Below are 21120 nucleotides of genomic sequence, written 5' to 3'. Positions count from 1 at the left end.
GAAATCTGGAAGCATCCCCCTCATTTCATATAACTCTCTTCTCCCCAGTTTTCAAATTCAGAAGTGTGAACCCCAGAGGGGGAAAATGCTAAAGCCACACAGCTCGTTTTTGGTAGGACCAGACACAGAAGCCAGAAGCAGTTTGTGGTCACTGAGTCATCTGTATCTGAGAGTGTTTTGTACCTGAGGTTGTAGTCGAGGGCTCTCATCACTGCTCTGTCAAATAGCTGGGAGACCTTGGACAAGGCACTTAGCCTCCCTGGGCCTGTGTCTGGGTCTGAATAATTCGGGACTGGCTGCAGGGTAAAGTAGGCCTAGCTGGTCTTCAAGGGCAGAGACATTTGATTATCTGTGTTTCAGCTTTCTGTGTTCTTTTCCTTGTAGACACAATCTCCGGTTTGGGGAAAATTGTGCAGGAGATCGCAATTAGTGGTACAAGAGAATGTTCCCCCTATTCCTCTTGGTGTTTGAATCCTGTCTCCCAAGTCCCAGCTCAGATTTCCTCTCATCTGTGAAGTTTTTATCTAGACTGAGCCTGTGATTTTTTTTCTGCCTCCTGAGTTAGCAAATACTGTATTTATGTCTTTTGTCTGGCTCTTATCAGCCTATAAGTGCGCTGTATTGTTATTCTTTTAGGTTTGTCTTTATCTCAGTGACCAGACTATAATCTTCCTAAATCTTACTGTTCTGTAGCCTATAGCTTTGTGATCTTTATGCTCCTGGCATGTGTAGATGCTTAATTATACTTTTGGTCCATCATATATTTGATTGGTATATTAAAAACATGGAGAAGAAAACGACCAAGAAATGATCACCATTAAAATATTTAAATTTAAATTTTCTTTTGAAGCCTTCTTTAGGTAAATGTTATGTTGTGAATAACAGAGGGCTTTTTCTTTTTTCCTGGACGTAAGTCACTTAAAATATAACTGTAAAATATACATAAAATTATTAAATATGTCCTGGTTAGAAATGACCAGTAGGCATTAACTAATTTTGAAACTTTTCAACTCTTCAGCATTATGATAAGCCCCATCTTATTTGCTTTAAGAGAACGATATGGCTGGTTGTGTTCACATGATCCCTCAAGCAAGTTTGCTTTTTTTTTTTTTTTACTCTTTTTCCCCACATTAGGTGTAAAGCCTATGTGACTCCTTGTTTATGGTGATGGGCAAAAGGGGCACTGCTGCCCCCCAAGGTTTTCAGCTAGTTATTAGAAATTTGCTGTTTGATGGGATCTGCTATTCATAAGTAGGAAGGATCCTAAATTAGTTTGCTAATGCTGTAGAGTTCATGGCACAAGATCTAGGTGATCAGAGTTCCCTGAAAGTAACGTCGACGTGGAGGGTTGGGGGTGGTATCCCCCAGCTTGTTTTTAACCACACCACTAGTTAGAAAAGGTCCTCAATAGATGCTCTGGAAGGATGATGGGAGTGAACTATCCACCAGTCCTCAGGTGCTGAAATTTTGGGTTTCGTTGTTAGGTAAGCTCTATAACTTTCCAGTCATCAGTGACTTGTTTTATTAATTTAACAGACACTATTGTGGCACCTACCATGTGCTAGACACTCTTAAAATCACTTTATAAATGTGAACTCATTTCGTCCTACGAGGTAGGTACAGTTATGATCTCATGGCCCGGATAGACTCAGTCACCGAGCTGCTGAACAGCGGAGTCAAGGTCCAGCCCTAGCAGTTTGGCTCCAGCCCACACGGTCAGGCTTTACACTAGCTGTCTGTAGAATTTATTCCATACTCACTCTACAGTTTCCATTTACCTGTCAATAAATACTTTTACCTACAAGTGTGTAGAATTTTTTTAACACTCGATTTTTTTTTTTTTTTTACAAATACTTCCTCAGAGTTGATGTTTCATGTGGTAAGACTAGAGTCAGAAGGAAAAAAAATAACCTCCTTTGGGTCTAATGAGCGAGGGTTGCCTAAGATAGTTCTCTTTGATCAATTTTATATGCACAGATTTATTTTTGAGGGGAAAAAAAGGCACTCTGGAGGCGAGGCTATTATGCAAATTTCCACTGCAGCAAAAGCTTCTAAAGAACTGCCTTCAGAAGGAAGTTGCAGCCGCCACTCTGCTAAGTGCCCCGCTTGGAAGGGCTGTGGGCTCCCTGCTGAGAACTACCGTAAGCCGCTTTGTCACCCGGCTGCCTGGTGCCAGTTCTGGCAGAGCCCAGGAGGGACGTTGCGGCAGAGTCCCGGAGAGCAGTGAGGTTTGCAGACCGTTTAGGTGGGGCTGGACATCACGGAGGGTCATCTTTCCCAGTGCTGGCTATTTCTTGAGGATGTCCCATGCCTCTTGAGCTAAGCTGTCTCCATAGACTGATTTTTAAGATTTCAACTTTACAGGTTCATTTAAATATTGGTATCAGAATATATAAACTTAAAAAAATTTTTTTTGTAGCCTAGATTAACTCTGTTCCAGTGTCATTCAATATATGTTTTCCAGTTGCTTAGGAGTAAAGGTTGATAAAAATTGTTTGTATCAAATGTAGCATTATAGGTTATGGCATTATTGGAATAATATGTCACAGAAACTTGTTTTTTGAACTCTTTGCACTATGAATACAAGGCACGATGTTGCTAGTTGCATATCAGAAGCTGCATTTGAGTGTCCACAGTGTGCTAGGTTAATTTATGTATATTATTTAACCTGATTTTTGCATTATCTCTCTAAGTATTACTAGACTCCTATTGGAGGATAATCAGATTGAGGCTCAGAGAGGTTAAGTAATTTATTTCCAGTCACAGAGCTAGTAGGTGCAGACCTGGGATTCAAACCCAGGCTAGTCTGACTCCTAAACCCCTTACTCTTTCTACTGGCAGTGCACTCCACAGCCTCCCGTAGAAGAAACTGTTTATTTGTTTAATACATAAGGGTGTATTTTTTTATTAAAATTTTTTTAATGTTTATTTTTGAGAGAGAGAGACAGAGCATGAGCGGGGGAGGGGCAGAGAGAGAGAGAGAGAGAGAGAGAGAGAGAGAGGGAGGGAGGCGAGGCGAGGCACAAAATCCAAAGCAGGCTCCAGGCTCTGAGCCATCAGCACAGAGTCCAACGCGCAGCTCAAACCCATGAACCCATGAACCGTGAGATCATGACCTGAGCCAAAGTCAAACACTTAACCGACTGAGCCACCCAGGTGCCCCCACAAGAGTGTATTTGTATATACTGTTGAATCAAGACGGAAAGATTGTTACGAATACATAGTAGAGGAAATTTTGTAAAGAATCTCCCCCCACTCCCCCAGCCCCTGCCCCAAAATAGAGATTTAAGTTCTGGCCTCACATTGCTGGGCTAAGTGTGATTATGAGCTAATGTTTTTATAGTTTATGCCAACATTTCAAAAATCTTCTTCAGGTTCTCATATTTCCTCTAGGATTTGCCACATGTTAGCAATAAAGAAGATGGCTAATTGTGTTTCTTTATTCTTTCTTTGTTTAGGATGTGATAGGCCAGGTTCTGCCTGAAGCAACAACCACAGCATTTGAATGTAAGTCTGGCTTGTATACTTTCTTGACTGTTTCTTTCTGCAGTAATTTTTCAAAGGGTTTATGGGTTGTATTACTTTAGAAACTGACAAAAACAGATTATTTATGATCATCATATGGTACATTTAAATATTTATAAATTAATGCAAGTTTAATGATGATACTGAACTGAGTAATATTTTCTTATTTAATCATATCTTGGGTGTGCATATTTCTATAATATAGCTTTAATTACCAACATGACCTTTATCTGCTCTTGCTCCTCACTGTAATAATATTGTGGGATGAAATGAAACGTGTAAACTACCTGTAGGCCAGTGATTACTGATTAAGAGATTGTAATCCATTACTGCTTTAACACAGCAACAGAGTAGAGCTTTTAAGTGAGCATTGCCTGGAATAATTCTGTTTTAGTGGGGCTTGGTGTGGCTGCTACATGGTGACAGTAACACTTCAGTCTTGAGTCCTTCTTCCTCACTGTCCCCTCCCCCACCAAAACCAATTGGCCTGGGGATTGGGAGGGGGCAGGATGGACTAGAAAACGAGTTTCCACATGAGCCAAGTCATTGCAAAGGACGTCAGGGTCCAGTAATGTTAAGGTGAGAGTTTAGTCCATAGAACAAGGGCTCTGATGTTGAGAAGGATGAAGTAAGGATTTTTTTCCCATCTGTTTTTAGAAGGTGAAGGCCACTTTTCCATTAGAAGATGTACGGTTTCTTCACACGATAGTTTACTTGTTGTTCTTGGTTTTTATGCAGATGGTTAATGACAGTGAATATAATGTCTTTTATTTATGCTCTCTTTGGAGGACAATTTGGTGGTACTTAACAAAATATAAAATGTGCAAAACCTTTGATTGAGCAGGTTTTCTTTTAGGAGGCTTTTCAACAGAAATACCTGCACATGTGTTGAATGCCCTTCAAACAGAATATTCATTGTGGAATTAAAAAAAAATTTGTAATGTTTATTTATTATTTTTGAGAGAGAGAGAGAGACAGCACGAGCAGGGGAGGGGCAGAGAAAGAGAGAGAGAGGGAAACGCAGAGTCCAAAGCAGGCTCCAGGCTCTGAGCTGTCAGCACAGAGCCCGACGTGGGGCTCAAACTCTGAACTTTGAGGTCATGACCTGAACCAAAGTCAGATGCTTAACCAACTGAGCCACCCAGGCGTCCCATGGAATTATTTTTAATAGCAAAAAATTAGAGGAAAGCTAAATTCCTAGCATAATGGATTAATAAAGTATCCATTATCTGAAGCAGCAGCCAATTGAGCAGCAGCTAAAAAGAATGATTTTATGCATCGACATGGAAAGATTTCCATGATACATTGTTGAATAAGTAAATAATATGTATGGTGTGATCCCATTTTATAAAATAGCTAATCCCTCCCAGCTTCGTGTGTATCTTTGAGAGACAAGGATCTGCAGAATGCCCACCATAGTGTTTCCAGTGGTGTCCCCTTTGGGAAGTGGACTTGAGGGTTAGAGTGGGGAACGGTTGGCTAGATGAGCACACTTTTTACTTTTCTATATTTCTCTATTGTTTGAATATTTTTCAGCATTCATTACGTGTGTTTAAAAGTCACTTGCGTAAAACTCTTAAAATAATTAGTACTTTATTAACCACACTGGACTGTATGTCCTATTGAAAAATGGTACACGTATCTGAAATACTAGTGTTGCAAGCTCTTCAGAGCTTTTGTGGTAAGTCCTTGGTGGTACCCCGGATTTCATGGACAGGCTGATAGTTAACATCTGTTAACTGTTGCCAGATGCTGTGCTAACAACATTCCATGGTTATCTCATTTAATTTAACCTTCACAAATCTCCATGAAGTACTTGGAAGGACTGTTACTAGCTCCATTTTAGTTGAGGAAAGGATATCTGCTCTGAGCAGCTTGATCAAAGTCTCATAGCTAGTGAGTGGTAAAGTGGACTTTCTCGTGTAGACTCCAGAACATGTATATATTCTCAACCACTGTTGACACATGTTTTGGGAGTTGTCAAAATTCTTGAAATTACTTATTCTGATTAAGTGTAACAGAAAATAAGTTTATTTTGTACTTCCTATCTTTTTTTTTTTTTTTTTTTTGAGAGAGAGCATGCGGGGGAGGGGCAGAGGGAGAGGGAGATAGAGAGAGTATCTGTAGTAGGCTCCGTGATGTCGGGCTTGATCTCATAACCATGAGATCATGAACTGAGCCAAAATCAAGAGTCGGTTGCTTAACTGACTGAGCCACCCAGGAGCCCCTGTCCTTCCTACTTCTTGCTTTCTGGGTCCCACAGAGTGTCTTGACCCCACTGGCTTCCAGAGTGAGGGTTCATAGTAATAACATCGATCATTTTAGCTGTCATTTGTTGATGGCTTGCTCTCTTTCTAGCAATGGACTAGATGATTTACCTAAATTGTTGCTAATCCTGACAAAAACTCTGTGAGGTAGGAAAACTATACCTTTGGGAACCTGAGGCCCAGCGACATGAAATGGTTGCCAAGGGTCATCAGCTAGGAAGTGGAGCCAAGTTTAAACACAGTTGTTTTTGACTGTGAAACATGCACTTGGTATAACCAAGTGTGTCAGAAGCCTATGAAGTGTGTTAAGTATGGTTGACGTGGCTGATGGGTTTATGGTTTATGGGTATGATGGAACAACTCTTGGATAAGTAAAACTTTAGCCAAAGAAATACTTATGGCAATATATTTAATACTGAAGAATACACCTAACACAACAGAAAAAAAAAGTGTGAATTTCTAGGTTTAAGTTCTAGGAGATCTCACTCCTTTACTGAAATAAGAGTGGCAACTCTATACCCATCTGTGTCTGGACAAGTTTTAGGCAAAAACAAAAAACAAAACCCCAAAACACACACAGACAAAATAATAACAATCCTTTGTTTCTTGAGCTTAGAGTACCGCATACTTTCCCTTATAGACTTAGAATCGCAGCCTGGCTTTTTTTATGATTGCTCTAGGATGACCTTATTTTCTGAACCAAAGGTCTGAACTAATAAATGGAATCTATGTAGAAGAAGCATTTGGAAAGATGTAGCTTGTAAGCTAATTTGCTGACATTTTTGAGCATTTCTGTGGTCTGGAGCTATGATGGAACAACTTCCAAATAAAGAAAACTTTGATCAAAGATATATTTATGGTACTGTATTTAATATTGAAAAGGATGCCTAGCACTAATTGATTTCTTATGCAAAAGAGATGGTAGGGGTGCTGCCTGGTTGGCTCAGTCGATTAAGTGTCCGACTTCGACTCAGGTCATGATCTCGCAGTTTGTGAGTTTGAGCCCCATGTCGGGCTCTGTGCTGACAGCTTGGAGCCTGGAGCCTGCTTCTATTCTGTGTGTGTGTTTCTCTCTCTGCCCCTCCCTTGATCATGCTGTGTCTGTCTATCTCTCTCTCAAAAATAAATAATAAACATTTTTAAAAAATGAATAAATGTTAATTTTTTTTATAAAAAAAAGAGATGGTATTGTCTTTAGCAATGTGAATTAAGCAACCAAGGAAAGGACACTGTCACATTTACTTGTTTCACACAAATATAGAGGAAAAGAGTTGATAAGTGGAAAAGAGGGGAAAGGTCAGATAATCTTAGATTCTTCAGTCTGAGAAGTGCCATCCATTGGGTAAGACCTCTGATCCCACCAGATGGAGCTAATCTCCCTCCACACCTTTGCTAGAGCAGGTAACCCATGGGGCCTGCCTTCTGATGAGTTATGTGCATGTTTCCCTTCTCACTAGATTTTGAAGGACTTGATGACAGGTACTGCGTTTTATTTCACTCTTATTCTCAGTACTTAGCTTAGACCCTTGCTGAATAAAATGAAATGTTGTGTGCCCATATTCAGATGAGAATCTTACAATTACTGGGACCTAAAGCCAAGTAAGTAATTTGCTATTTGCATTATTTGTGTTATTACCCAGGCACGGGATATAAACTGGTTGGTGGTGGACCAGTCAGACTCCACACTTGACTGGGCCTTCTGTCCTGAGGGGGCAGAAGGTCTACAATGACGATATTCTTTCTGGTTTGTGTTCCTGGGAGTAGTGTTTTTGAGGGGAGTTAGGCTGGATAAGGGGAGGGAGGCCCATTTGTGCTGATCACCTCTTGGACTGATGGCCCTAAGTCTTTTTCATTTTACCCCTTTTAGGTCCTTTTCCCCTTATAACTAGAGCACAAAGCAAAATACTTTCCAATATATAGTGCTTGATTTCTTTTTTTTTTAACATTTATTTATTTTTGAGAGACAGAGAGAGACAGAACATGAGCAGGGGAGGGGCAGAGAGAGAAGGAGACACAGAATCCAAAGCAGGCTCCAGGCTCCAGGCCCCGAGCTGTCAGCACAGAGCCTGACACGGGACTCGAGCTCACAAACTGCGAGATCATGACCTGAGCCGAAGTCGGATGCTTAACTGATTAGCCACCCAGGTGCCCCTTGATTTCTTTTTTTTTTTTTAATTTTTTTTTAATGTTTTTATTTATTTTTGAGACAGAGAGAGGCAGAGCATGAGCAGGGGAGGGGCAGAGAGAGAGGGAGACACAGAACCTGAAGCAGGCTCCAGGCTCCGCGCTGTCAGCACAGAGCCCGACGTGGGGCTCGAACTCACGGACTGTGAGATCATGACCTGAGCCGAAGCCGGACGCTTAACCGACTGAGCCACCCAGGTGCCCCCCTTGATTTCTTTTTTAATTAAGAAGGTATAGATGATCTTAAAAAAAGAATTCAAGCAGCATACAAATGAAACGAAAACTAAAAGTCCCCATTTCCCTAGTTTACTATTTAACAGTGTGTTCTGTATCTTTACAGAAGTTTTCTCTGTACATAATGCATACTATACTGCGACTAGTTCCCCCACCCCCACTTACCTTGTATATACGCGTGCGCATATATATATATATATATATGTGCACATATATATATGCATATATATATGTTTTTATGCATGGTATATATAACCTCTTCCAACATCACTGTGCACAAATCGACTTCATTCCTTTGGATGACTACAGTATACTTCATTTTATGGCCATGGCTTAATTTATTTAACCTATTGACGGACCAATCTTAAGTTGTTAGTGGTTTTTTAGCATTGGAAAAAATGCTGCAGTCAACAGCATTGTCTTATATCTTTCCACATGGTGGAAATATATTTGTAGGATAAATTCCCAGGAGTTGGAACTACTGAGACAAAGAGTAACCCTATTTTACATTTTAATAGCTATTACCATGTTGCTCTCTAAAGGGTAGAACCAATTTACACTCCCACCAACAATGTTTGAGAATGCCCATTTCTCTCTACCCTCACCAACTCTGAGTAATTTTTTATTAGCAAACTTCCTAGTCAGTGTCAATTTGAAAGGTGGAAGAGATTATTATGCTATTGTTTTATTTTTGTGTCTTCAATTATAAATGAGCTTGAGTGTCTTCATTTGTATTTTGATCATTTTGTTTAATTTCTGTGAACTGTTTGTCACCTTTGCCCATTTTCCTTTTAGGTTGTACGTTTCTAATTGACATAAGGATTTTCCAATATTAAGAAAATTGGGGCTTTGTCTCATCTGTTGAGTTATTTTTGTTTAGTTTACTGCTTTCCTTTCAGCTTGCTTTGGTCTTTTTTTTCCCTCTGCTTTTTTTTTTTCCCATAGAGAGGGTTGAAATTTTTACATGGTCAGATTTATCATATTGTCCTTTGTGACTTCTGGATTTATGCCATTCTTAGAAAGGTCTTCCACATTCCAGGTATTGAAAAAACATTCATCCGTATTCTTTTGTTCTACTTTAACAGGGTTAAGCACACACACGCATTAGGTATGTGCGTACATACATATGTTCCTATGTGTATTAGCATTTTTTTTTTGTAAAAGTGTGCACTTTTATTACAAATATCAGAAGATTTGAAAATTTTGTCCCATCTCCAGTCTATTTTGGTGAGAGGAGGAATCAGGTGGGGAATCCAACTTTATTTTTCAAGCACATAGACAGTTGACCCCCATACAAGTTACTGAATAATTTGTCTTTTCCCAGATGTGAGAACACTTCTGAGATAAAGCTGAATTCCATTACCATAAAAAATCTTGGCTGTTCGCATGTGCGGGCCCTACATATGCTGTAGGAGCCTGACATTCATACAGGCCCGGAGACCCCTGCTGATTTTCACAGTTTCATTAACAGATTAATGAGTACACCAGCACACGAGGTGATAAAAATCAGCTGTGCCCACTGATGAGTTTCCTGTGCATATCTGTTTCGTGTTCCTCCCCCTGGCTCTTCCCTAGACAAGTGGCTGCTTCAGAGTGACTGGTGAATTCTTACTGGTGACTTGAAAGAATCGTTTTAAGTCTGTGTAGACAAATGCTGACTTCTCCCTGTGAATACCATGTGGCCCGCTTTTCCGTGGCACCCTGACTTCACACATTTGGTCTGTAGCCTTCATAAGTATCTTCGCGCTTGTCAAACTGTGCCTCTGAGTTTTGGTTCGTAAAATATGGTTGTAGGATAAAGCTTTATTTTACTTATGTCTTTCTCCGACCGTGATCATGTTATGCTCACTTCTCGTTTCAGTTGTTTCATGAATTTCTGGAAGATTATTTTGGGTGGAAATTTTAAAGCCGGTTCATCATTTTAAATTTGGCATATTATGACCACTTAAAGGAAAATTGCAATGATATAAGTTGTGATAGACAACTGTAGCTGATCACTGGAGAAACACCTGTAGGAGATACCCTTCATGTCCAAATAGCAAAGACTGCCTCATTAAGAATGATTGGATGAGAAAAGTCTAAATTATAAAATGTTTGGAAATAATAAATTATTTAGAAAAAATGAAGTTTCATTTTTTTTTTATTTTTCAAAATTTTATTTTTTGAGAGGAGAGAGACAGAGTGTGAGCAGGGAAGGGCAGAGCTAGAGGGGGACATGGAATTCGAAGCAGGCTCCAGGCTCTGAGCTGTCAGCACAGAGCCCGACACGGGGCTCGAACTCACGAACTGTGAGATCAAGACCTGAGCTGAAGTTGGACGCTTAACTGACTGAGCCACCCAGGCACCCATGAAATTTCATTTTCTTAAACTGTAGTATGTGTAGGAGATAAATGGTTGCTTATAGGCAGAACCAGGTAGGTTAATGAAAAATTGTAATTCACAATTATACAGTCTAAAGGTTATTTAACAGGTGAGAGTTTATTTTACATCCTAGAATTTGAGACTATTTGAAGAAAGCTTTTATGTATTGAAATTTTGGTTTGCAATGTCATCCATGTGCAAAGCCCAGATCCTTTTTAGTCTTATGAGAGTAATTGCTTATTTGTAATCTTGCTATGTTGCATGAAAATTAAGCAGTTTAATTCCTTTACCCAACTGCCAGGCTAGTTATTCCTGGAGGGCAGCAGACAATGCTGCTCATTCTTGAGTCTCTAGAACCCCGTCCTAGTACCCAGCACATGGTAGACACTCATACGTGTTTCTGGAATGCACGGATGGTTGAAGAAATGAAGTAATAAGGACAAACCTTTTGTATCTCATCCGTCACAAAATCATGTTAGCTCTGGCTTTAAAATATATCCAGCGCATGATGACTGCCCAGAATCTCAGCCTGGTTCGGGCCACCATCTTCCCTCACCTACGATGACAGGACTGGGATGATGGTATCCTACCTGGTCTTCCTGTATCTGCTTTTGCCTCCACACAGCCTCTTCTGCACATAGCAGCCAAAGTGATCCTTTAGAAGTGGGATCACACTACTCAGCACCGTCCAGTGATTTCCATCTTACTCAGGAGTAAAAGCCAAGTCCTTAAAATCCCCTACAAGGCCCTGCATTTTCTCATCTGCCCCCAACCCTGCAACAGCATTGATTCCCTGAACTCATCTGTTTCTCTAGCGCCCGCCTGCTGTGCTAGCCACTCTGCCTTTGTTTCAGTCTCCTGAATATGCCAGGTATTCTTCTACCTCAAGGCCTTTGCATTAATTGTTCCCTCTGCCTGGAACACCCTTTCCCCAGATATCTGTGCAACCCACGCCCTCATCCCGTTCAGTCTATCTCAATAAGAGTGTGAGCTACTAGAGGGCAAGGCTTTTTTCTGTTTCCACTGTTACCATTCCCAGTGCCCAGAACATTGCCTGCTACATAGGGACACTTACATATTTGTTGGAGAGAGGAAGGGTGCAAAGGAGTGAAGAAGGAATCAGGAGGGCGGTGGCATGGAGCTGAAGTAAAACTCATGGCTGTGAGCGGTGCCTGGGTGGGTCAGTGGGTTAAGTGTCTGGCTCTTGATTTCAGCTCAGGTCATGATCTCAGGGTTGTGAGATCGAGCTCCACACCCAGTGCAGAGCCTACATAAGATTGTTTCTCTCCGGGCGCCTGAAGGACTCAGTTGGTTAAGCATCTGACTTCAGCTCAGGTCATGATCTTGTGGTTCGTGGGTTCGAGGCCCATATCAGATTCTGTGCTGACAGCTCAGAGCCTGGAGCCTGCTTCAGATTCTGTGTCTCCCTCCCTCTCTGCCCCTCTCCCACTTGCACTTTCTCTCTCTCTCTCTCTCTCTCTCAGAAATAAACATTAAAAAAAAATTTAAAAAGATGGTCTCTCTCTTTCTCGTGTGTGTGTGTGTGTGTGTGTGTGTGTGTGTGTGTGTGTCTCAAAAAAAAAAAAAAAAAATCATGGCTGTAAAGATTTGGCCATAAAAGTCAGACTGCTAGTCCTGTCCAGATCTTAGATGCTACACCCGAGAAGGGCTCTAAACTTGACAACCTTTCTGATAATTTCTCGTCGATACGCGTTTCTAACTTCTACAGTTATGTTTGCATGTCTTTCCTCTTGCCTTGGAAAAATGCCTTTGCTGTAGTTCTGATTGACTCTCACCTGGCACCGAAGGAATGTGACAAATGACATCTTATATATTGCCTTAACTTTCTGTGCTCTTTGTAGAAGCTAGATTGTTTCTCTCAAAAGCCCGCTCGAGCCCCGTCCCTGCAGTGGGTGCTGTTTCGCTGACAGCTCCCTGGCGTCTGCTAGTTGACTGCTGTTTACCTTGATAGGCACTGTGCTTGCCATCCTGACCGCCCCTTACCTGCGGCTGCCTCTCCTCCATTGGGCCTTTATGTTCCTCCTCTTGGTTTCTCTTTCGGATTGCATGTTGCTTCAAATAAAATTGCTAACAACATATGGCCTGTTATGATTCTCTTTTCCCAAACTCTGCCATTTTGTGTATTTGTGACACACTGCAGATTTTGTGAAGATTGCTTCATAATATTTGTTTTCCATCTGCTGCACTCTATTTGGTATCTTGCTAGGATTTTTTCCTCCATTTTAAGTGACATTAACAAAATCCAGCCAGTACATAGACTTTCTGGTTCTACTTTTGCTTCCCTAATGTGCTGGAAAATCATATTACTATGCTCCAGGCAAGTAGAGAAGTCTGGAATTCTCATTGTGAACCAGTGTATCAGATCTATCGCATGCAACGCCCCCCCCCCCCCCTTGGTCATATCTAGTAATGCTTTTTTGGTCAGATGGTAAAGAACCTCTGTGGATAAGACAAAAAGTTCAGATTATTTTTTCTACTTCTCATCACTGAGTACTACTACTTCCTCGTGTTCTTCAACAACGTTATTTATAACCTTGAAACTCTTTGTGCCACGTGAGTAAATTGTTATGATTCACACTTCTGCTTAGTGTTCTTTCTATAGCTAATCCAGTTTGATAGGCAAATAGCCAGAGTGTTTGCTGGAATGGCTATGTGTGTCCGACTTTTAACAGGGAAGTGTTTTAAGTTATTGTTATACCACATTGCTTGGTGTGCCTTTCTACTTTCTTACCCTCCAATGACTTCTAATACCTGTCAATTTACTGTCTTTTATTTTATTTAAATTTTTTTTCCAGCTCTATTGAGATGTGATTGATGTATAGCATTGTGTACGCTTAAGGTGTACACCCTGCTGATCTGATGCAGTTACATATTACAAACTGATTACCAACAATAGGTGTAGCAATAGCTAACACCTCTAGCCTGTCATATAATGACCGTTTCTTTTTTGTGGTGAGAACATTTAAGATTGACTCTCAGCAACATGCACGTATATGATACAGTGTCATTAGCTGTAATCCCCATGCTCTACATTAGATCCCCAGACCTTGTTATACTCATAACTGTAAGTTTATACTCTGGCAGAAGCTCCCCATTTGCCCCCAACCCCAGCCCTTGGTAATCGGTAATCACACGCTCTGTTTTTTTTAGGTTTGGCTTTTCAAATTTTCACATATAAGTGATATATAGTATTTGTCTTTTTCTGACTTAGCATAACGCTCTCCTTGGGATTCATCCAAGTTGTTGCAAACGGCTTTTTCGTGGATGAATAATATTCCAATGTATATATACACCATATCTTTATCTGTTCGTCTGTGGGTGGACATTTAAGTAGTTTCCATATCTTCACTATTGTGAATAATGCTGCAGTGAACATGGAGGTTCATATATCTCTTTGAGAGAGTGATTTAGTCTCCTTTGGATAGATGTCCAGAAGTAGAATTGCTAGATCACATGGTAATTCTGTTTTTAACTTTTTGAGGAAACTCCATACTGTTGTCTGTGGTGGCTGCACCAGTTTATATTCCCACCGATGGAGCACAAGGGTTCCCTTTTTCTTTTTAAAAAAATTTTTTTTATGTTTATTTATTTTTGAGAGTGAGAGTGACAGCATGAGTGGGGAAGAGGCAGAGAGAGAGTGAGACACAGACTCCGAAGCAGGCTCCAGGCTCTGAGCTGTCAGCATAGAGCCTGACGCGGGGCTCAAACCCACAAACCACGAGATCATGACCTGAGCTGAAGTCAGCCACTCAACCAACTGAGCCATCCCGGCACTCCAAAGATTCCCTTTTTCTCCACATCCTTGTTGTCTCTTGTCTTTTTTTTTTTTAAGTAGGTTCCACACCCAGCATGGAGCCCGACGTGGGGCTTGAACTCACTACCCTGAGATCAAAACCTCAGGTGATGGTCTTGCAGTTTGTGGGTTTGAGCCCCACATCGGACTCTGTGCTGTCAATGTGGAGCCTGTTTGGGATTCTTTCTCTCTCTCTCTCTCTCTCTCTCTCTCTCTCTCTCTCCCCCCCCCTCCCCCCCCCCCAAAAAAAAAAGACCTACGCTGAGATCAAGAGTTGGACACTTAACCGACTGAGCCACTCGGGTGCTCCTTGTTGTCTCTTGTCTTTTTTGATGCAGCCATTGTGACGGATGTGAGGTGATAGCACGTTGTGGTTCTGATGTGTACTTCCCTGATGATGAGTGATAGAACATCTTTTCATGTGTCTGTTGGCCATTTGTGTGTCTTTGGAATTTACTGTCTTTACAGAGACGTGTATTCTCACTTTAACCATCAGGGCAAATGGTATGACTGCCATCATGGGGGTAGGTAGCTTGGGTTTTGCCTTTTGGCCAGAATCCTCAGTCTTCTCATAGGCGTAAGGACTTTCCAACTCAGTCTCCTCTCTGACAAGAACAGGGTCTTCGTGAAAACTGATCACAAATAGTACAGAGTCTGCCAGTCCCCCAAAGAGCAGTTTATAAAGAAAACCGATACTTCGTAGAACAGAGGTTCTTATTAATCCATAAGAACCATTAATTACCATGTCATCTAAGTCTCATTTTATCCCCAGGCTTACCGCTTCTCGGCCTTTTGGCTAAGATCAAGTGAAGTCTCATTTTATCCCCAGGCTTTATTAGAATGCTTCTTTCAATGTAGCCAAAATCTTTTCCTTGGAGTCAGACCCCTTGTGGGACATCTCCAACACTTAGCACTAGGCTGGCTATTCTGCTTTTGGCCTCTGCTTTTTGTCCACTTAAAGCCAGGTGTCCTTATAGTATTTCATGGAACTGCTAGCCAAGAAATTATTCTGGTAGCTGACTTCCCTCACAGATTTGTTTTTTTTTCCCCCTGAAATAATCCCTTAGAGATTTCATGGAACTCCAAAATCTTCTGTTTTAAGTAGCCTCAAGGGTTCAAGTTCTGGCTTTGAGAACATGGAGAGCTCTTTTATTGTTGGGTTGTTCCTGATTGAGAGAGACTGTGATTTAAATGATTTTTCTGGAATCTGTGCCCTTGCTTCACAAATTATAAAAAGGGTTTTCACCTGTTTTATTAAACGCCAAACACTTCCTCATCCTGTGTGAACAATACCTTATAGAGGTCTTGCGTATATTGAAATTGAATGTAAACAGTTCCTTTGTAACCATGTCTCTGTAGCTAGCTGTGGTGTAGACGTGAGAGTTACAAAAAGTGACTTTGTTCAGGCTGGAAATTTTTACCAAGTTCAGGACTTTATCAAGAACAAATCATTGTAGCCCACATCTAAACAGAGAATTTGACTTGGTTTTAAAACAGAAATGTAAAGTGTTTTCATGTGTGGTAGTGTATAACATTATGTCCCTTTATACTGTATCTGTTTTCCCCCCCTTTGTTTCCTCTATTTGTAAGAAGAATTTTTTACTTAACCTTGAAAATACTAGTTTCTAGAATTTATGTAGACACTCCTCCTGTTTCCAAAACTAGAATGGCATTTCTTTCCCAGTTTGGCTTTTAGTGTCTGCAAAAGGAAGGAAGGAAGGAAGGAAGGAAGGAAAGGAGGGAGGGAAAGAGGCAGAGTGGAAGGAGGGGGAAAAGAAAGGAGGAGTTAGGTTCCTCTATGGTCCCTTGCACCTGTAACATTGTTAGGCCTGTGCCTTCTTTGTTACTGGAAGTGACCGCCGTGTGTCTTTTATACTAAGACAGGCAGCCTTTAACAAAGTACAGTAGTGACTCTGGACAGCTCCTATTTAGGTAGATATTTAAACAGTGTGACTTGATGATACTGGTTTACGTTGAATTGGGGAACTCTTTGGGAATGAACTACAATCCGGGATCCAGGAACAAACGCTTTGGAGAGAAACCCCAGTGAGAGCAGTTGGCTTGGTCACCGAGCAGGGCTGGCTGAACTGCTGGTTTCTGTCGCGCTGTCAGACAGATTGCTATTGGCTGCTGAGGAGAAAAAGGAAGTAGCATTTTGCTCTGAAACAGGCTAATTAGGAGAGAATACAAGCTCCCTCCTAGGGTTTCCATGACCTGGCCACTGAGCAGGGGAGTATCTTCAGAACTGCAGCTGGATGGGAGGGAGGGCCCACTGAGGTGTGGTGGGCGAAGTTCCACATGCTGGACTGAACCGCCCTGTGTTTTCAGTAAGAGTCCCCAGAGCATGTCACGTAAGCTTATTCTCTTCGTGACCTGAGATTTGTCAGTTTCTGCAGGCCTGGGATCAGGTTCTCTGCATCTGATCAAATCAGCAATTAGATACTCAAGAGTGACCAAAAAAAATTAACAACACTGATTGTTTAACAAGCACCTCGGAGCTGAAGCCTCCAAATTGAGAGAGAGCCTGCCCTTCTCAGTTGTCCCCAGGGAGGCTGTGCACATCTTCCAGCAATGTCACTATTGCTCAAGATGTTTTTGCATTTTTCTTTCAACCATACATTTAGAATCGATCGCATAGGCTGTTCTATCGACAGATCTTTATCTTCAGAAGGATGAAGTGGCTAACTAAATATTTTAAAATATGCAAAAGTTGTTCTGAGTCCTGCCTGGCAGATAGGGTAGGCAAGTGATCAGGTAGGCAGTTCCAGTTTGGGTTAAAAATGAGATCTGATGTTTCCATGTGGTCTAACTTTGGGTTCGTAAAGCAGTTTTTGAAGAGGTATTTCAAAACTATTTTGAACAGGAGAAGCATCATTGAAATGTTTCTGGGTATGGCTGCTTTGATGATACGTTTATTCAAATGTATACATTCTGATTATGTATTTTGTAAAGTCTAAGTATCCTCTAGTTTTAAGACTATCAAATTTTTTTCAAAATAGCATGAATGGCCACTTGAAGCTTACTTGCTATGGTCAGGGTACCCAGTAGAAATGAAACTGTTCAGGAAGAGCAAGTGAGCCACCAGATAGAATGGGGTGTGGGGATAACTGTGTGAGAGTTGCCTTGCAAGGTATAACCTTCTGCTGAACTTCCCACTCGAAGTTCTTCTGTGAAAAGGGAAGAGCAATAATCAAGTCATACTGTCCCCATCGTGGGATGGAGGTATGGCATGGGAGGCACAAATCATGGTGCAGTGTGTGTAGCAGTATTCAGTACCTGTGAGCCATTTTCATCGTGCTGCTGTGACAGTGATTGCCTGCCTGGGAGAGAGGAGGACTGGACAAGTAAGGGATAGGGTGATGTGTGGGAAAAGAAAAGTACTGAGCGTAGAAAAGACCTATAGCCTCCCTTCAGTTTTTAAAGTTCTCCACACCAACCCCGTTTAGTCATACTCCGGTGACACTTTACCCTGGATACATGTCATGATTGACATAAGCAGAATTTTTCTGATTTTCAGCTGTCCCTGAAAGTTTTAGTTCTTTTTTTTTTTTTTAATTTTTTTTTTTTAACGTTTATTTATTTTTGAGACAGAGAGAGACAGAGCATGAACGGGGGAGGGTCAGAGAGAGAGGGAGACACAGAATCGGAAACAGGCTCCAGGCTCTGTGCCGTCAGCACAGAGCCCGACGCGGGGCTCGAACTCACGGACCGTGAGATCGTGACCTGAGCCGAAGTCGGACGCTTAACCGACTGAGCCACTCAGGTGCCCCTGAAAGTTTTAGTTCTTTATCGGGGGCCCTGTTCATATTCTGTACACACAACACACACACACACACACACACACACACACACACACTCACACACCAACTGAAAAACAAACCAATAACCTCAACATCCTCAAAAATACAGTGTTGAAGCTTTGGCTGTCACGTTGTGAAAAGCAGTTGTATTATGTTCCCGGCCAACATGGTTTTTGTACATTTAAAAACCGCAGGTCTTATCTTACCCTATGTTTCCTTTCAACAGATGAGGACGAGGACGGTGATCGGATTACAGTGAGAAGTGATGAAGAAATGGAGGCAATGCTGTCATATGTAAGTATACTACAAATGAGGACTGTTTTTCAAAACGTTAATGTAGTTGAGGATGCTGCTTCTTGGCATGGGGAAGATCTGAAAGTAAATCACAGTTACCATAACATTTTTATGTATGACATACAGGGTTCTCAAGGATTTCCTTACGTGAAAGTTAAGGATGTTCTTTTCAAAAGACACTTACTGATCATATCATGAACATTAAGAATAATGCATCTTAATGACTTTTGCATTAGGTATGGTGCAGACTAAATGGACTATCAATTTCCTGTATTTTTTATGCAGTACTTAAAGTAACGGCTCATTAAAAATGAACCCCTGGGCTCTAAAAAATTTTTCAAAATCTACTTTCAACTGGAGATCTCTTTCACCCTTCCAAACAGACTATGGTTATAATGTAGCTGCAGGCTTGGTATGGATACACGGTTTAAAAATGTATTCTCAGTTATTTTATGCACTAAAATAACTCTTCCTCCCTCCCTCTTTCTTCCACCCCAGAATGAATAGGGTTACTTACTGACTCAAAGTGATTTGAATATATACTGAATGACTTTTATGTTTCAAATTTCAGTGAACATTTGCATTAGTGTTTGTCTCAGGACTGAAGTAGATAAACAAGAGAAAAGGGTATATTTCTAAAACTTTAATACTCAGCTTGACAAACCCAGCTATGATGGAGGGGCATTGCTTTTCTGAGCCCTGATTTATGCTGTCTTCTTATTTTGTTTTATTTCCTCTTACTCATTTTTTTCTATTTTATCTGAATTTGTAATCTGTTTACGAAACCTTCTCTAGTGGCCTGGTGGAAAGAGCACTGGACCCGAAGTCAGGAGACCACTGCTCTTCTCTGGCTTGCTGGCCTTAGGCAAATCACTTAACCTTTCTGTGCTATAGTTGCCTCATCTGTCAATTGTGGATAATAATACTTGTCCTTTCTACTGCACAGGGTCATTGTAATGATCAAATGGGATAATAGATGTGAAAGCCCTTTGGAAAGTTAAAAGTTCTATACAAATGCAAAGTAGTATTCTGGTGGAAATGATGGAGTCAGGGCCCTTGCTGGTCAGTGAGACTCTAATCTTAGCCAGCAGTGAGGCTGTAGGTTTTTGATGGACCTCAACTTCAACCAGGATATTGTTTCATTGTGATGAAAACCGTAAAATATCTGTATGGGTTTCCGCCAATAGTTTTAATTTAGGGTAGGAGGAAAGAGAACAAGAAGGATGGCATGATTAACAGAGCGTTGCATTCAGACCAGCACAGAGTAGGAAAAGTCAATTTCCCATTGACTTCCCATTAACTTATTTGAGAGTCTTTGTGCACAGAGAATTTAGAGCAGGGCTCATCAGTACCTTGAAGGGCAGAGTAGGGTTGTCTGCTGAAATGTCTAGCACTGGTATTGATAGATTGGCTAACTCTCCTGAGAATGTGACATGCTTATATTTAGAAAACACACACGTACAGATGGGTTCTAGTTTTTTCACATACATCCATTGCAGAGAGTACATTGCTGACATCAGTGTACTTTTATTATGTCTCTGACATAACCACACGCAAAGGTGTGCTTTCAAAAGCGTTCTTTTGGGAAGATCTGACAAATTGTGCTTTGTGAGAAATGTTACTGCATGTGACCACAGTGATGATAATCGTTTCTGTTTCGAAGTGCCTACTATATATATACTAGATGCCTAACGTATTTTATTTTCTTTGGTTTTAATAATGACTCTGTGAGGTAGATACTATAATCCCTACGTTTTAGCTGAGGAAGCCATGGTTAAGAAGTATGCCCAAGGTCTTAGAGCTAGCATGAGTGTGAATGTGGAATTTAAGTCCAGCCTCTCCTCATGCGAAAGCTCATGCTATGGAAGGTGTTTCATGCTGTTTCTGTCCCATCCACCTCCTTGCACATTAGTGTGGGAGTCTTTCTGTCATCCTCGTTACTAAATTCTGAATGATTTGTGTGTAGGGCGTACCTTAGTTGAGCTATCTGTAGTATATATTCCTTTTGATTTATGCTTATTTTTTCAAATGCAGTATTTATTTTTGTGTTGTAGGAAAATATTAGAGTTATGCAACTGTCCTTAAACTTAAAAGTTTCTGAGATTTCTTTAGAGCCACTTTTTAGTCTGAAAGAAATCATCCAGCTCATTGACCTCCAAATCTGTGGATTTCGTGAATGAATCAATTTTTATTTTCACATTGGAGGGCAGACACTGGCATCGTCACCTTTTATTTTGCCAAATAAACACATTAACAAAATAAACTAATAAAAATTGCCTACTGTTAACCATCATTTTACTAACAAATAGAGTCATTTAAAGGTTAGAAATGGTGGGCAATGCATAATCTCAAAAGTAAAGGTGACCATTAAAGTGAGTCAATTTAGGGGCACCTGGCTGGCTCAGTTGGGGGAGTGTGCTTGTGGGTTCAAGCCCTACGTTGGGTGTAGAGATTACTTAAAAATAAAATAAGATACAATAAAATACAATACAATAAAATAAAATAAAATAAAATAAAATAAAATAAAATAAAATAAAATAAATAATAAAGTGAGTAAATTTAGTTTTAGGTAAAACACATTACATTTTTTTTCTTATTTTTTTAAATTGAAGTATAGTCAGCATACAATGTTATATTAGTT

General features: G+C 40.7%; 1 protein-coding gene and 1 long non-coding RNA gene across 15 annotated transcripts in view; one reads left to right on the top strand and one right to left on the bottom strand.

The window, feature by feature from the left end:
* Window positions 1-21120, top strand: part of MAP2K5 (mitogen-activated protein kinase kinase 5) — a 270908-nt gene that overhangs the window by 3930 nt on the left and 245858 nt on the right. For all 14 annotated transcript variants that reach the window (XM_078448784.2, XM_078448783.2, XM_078448782.2 and 11 more), the window contains exons 2-3: window positions 3459-3507; window positions 18412-18479. In XM_078448784.2, coding sequence (XP_078304910.1) covers window positions 3459-3507; window positions 18412-18479 — 117 coding nt within the window. The remainder of the gene's footprint in view (window positions 1-3458; window positions 3508-18411; window positions 18480-21120) is intronic.
* LOC132670442 (uncharacterized) overlaps window positions 1-21120 on the bottom strand; it is a 33076-nt gene that overhangs the window by 3222 nt on the left and 8734 nt on the right. Inside the window, exon 3 of the long non-coding RNA XR_009606675.3 lies at window positions 18392-18557. This is a non-coding gene — a long non-coding RNA (uncharacterized LOC132670442). The remainder of the gene's footprint in view (window positions 1-18391; window positions 18558-21120) is intronic.

Source organism: Panthera onca, chromosome B3, assembly GCF_046562875.1.
Source record: "Panthera onca isolate mPanOnc1 chromosome B3, mPanOnc1 haplotype 2, whole genome shotgun sequence".
Classification (NCBI taxonomy): domain Eukaryota; kingdom Metazoa; phylum Chordata; class Mammalia; order Carnivora; family Felidae; genus Panthera; species Panthera onca.
The sequence above is the reverse complement of the archived record's forward strand: the minus strand, read 5'-3'. Positions and strand labels throughout refer to the sequence as shown.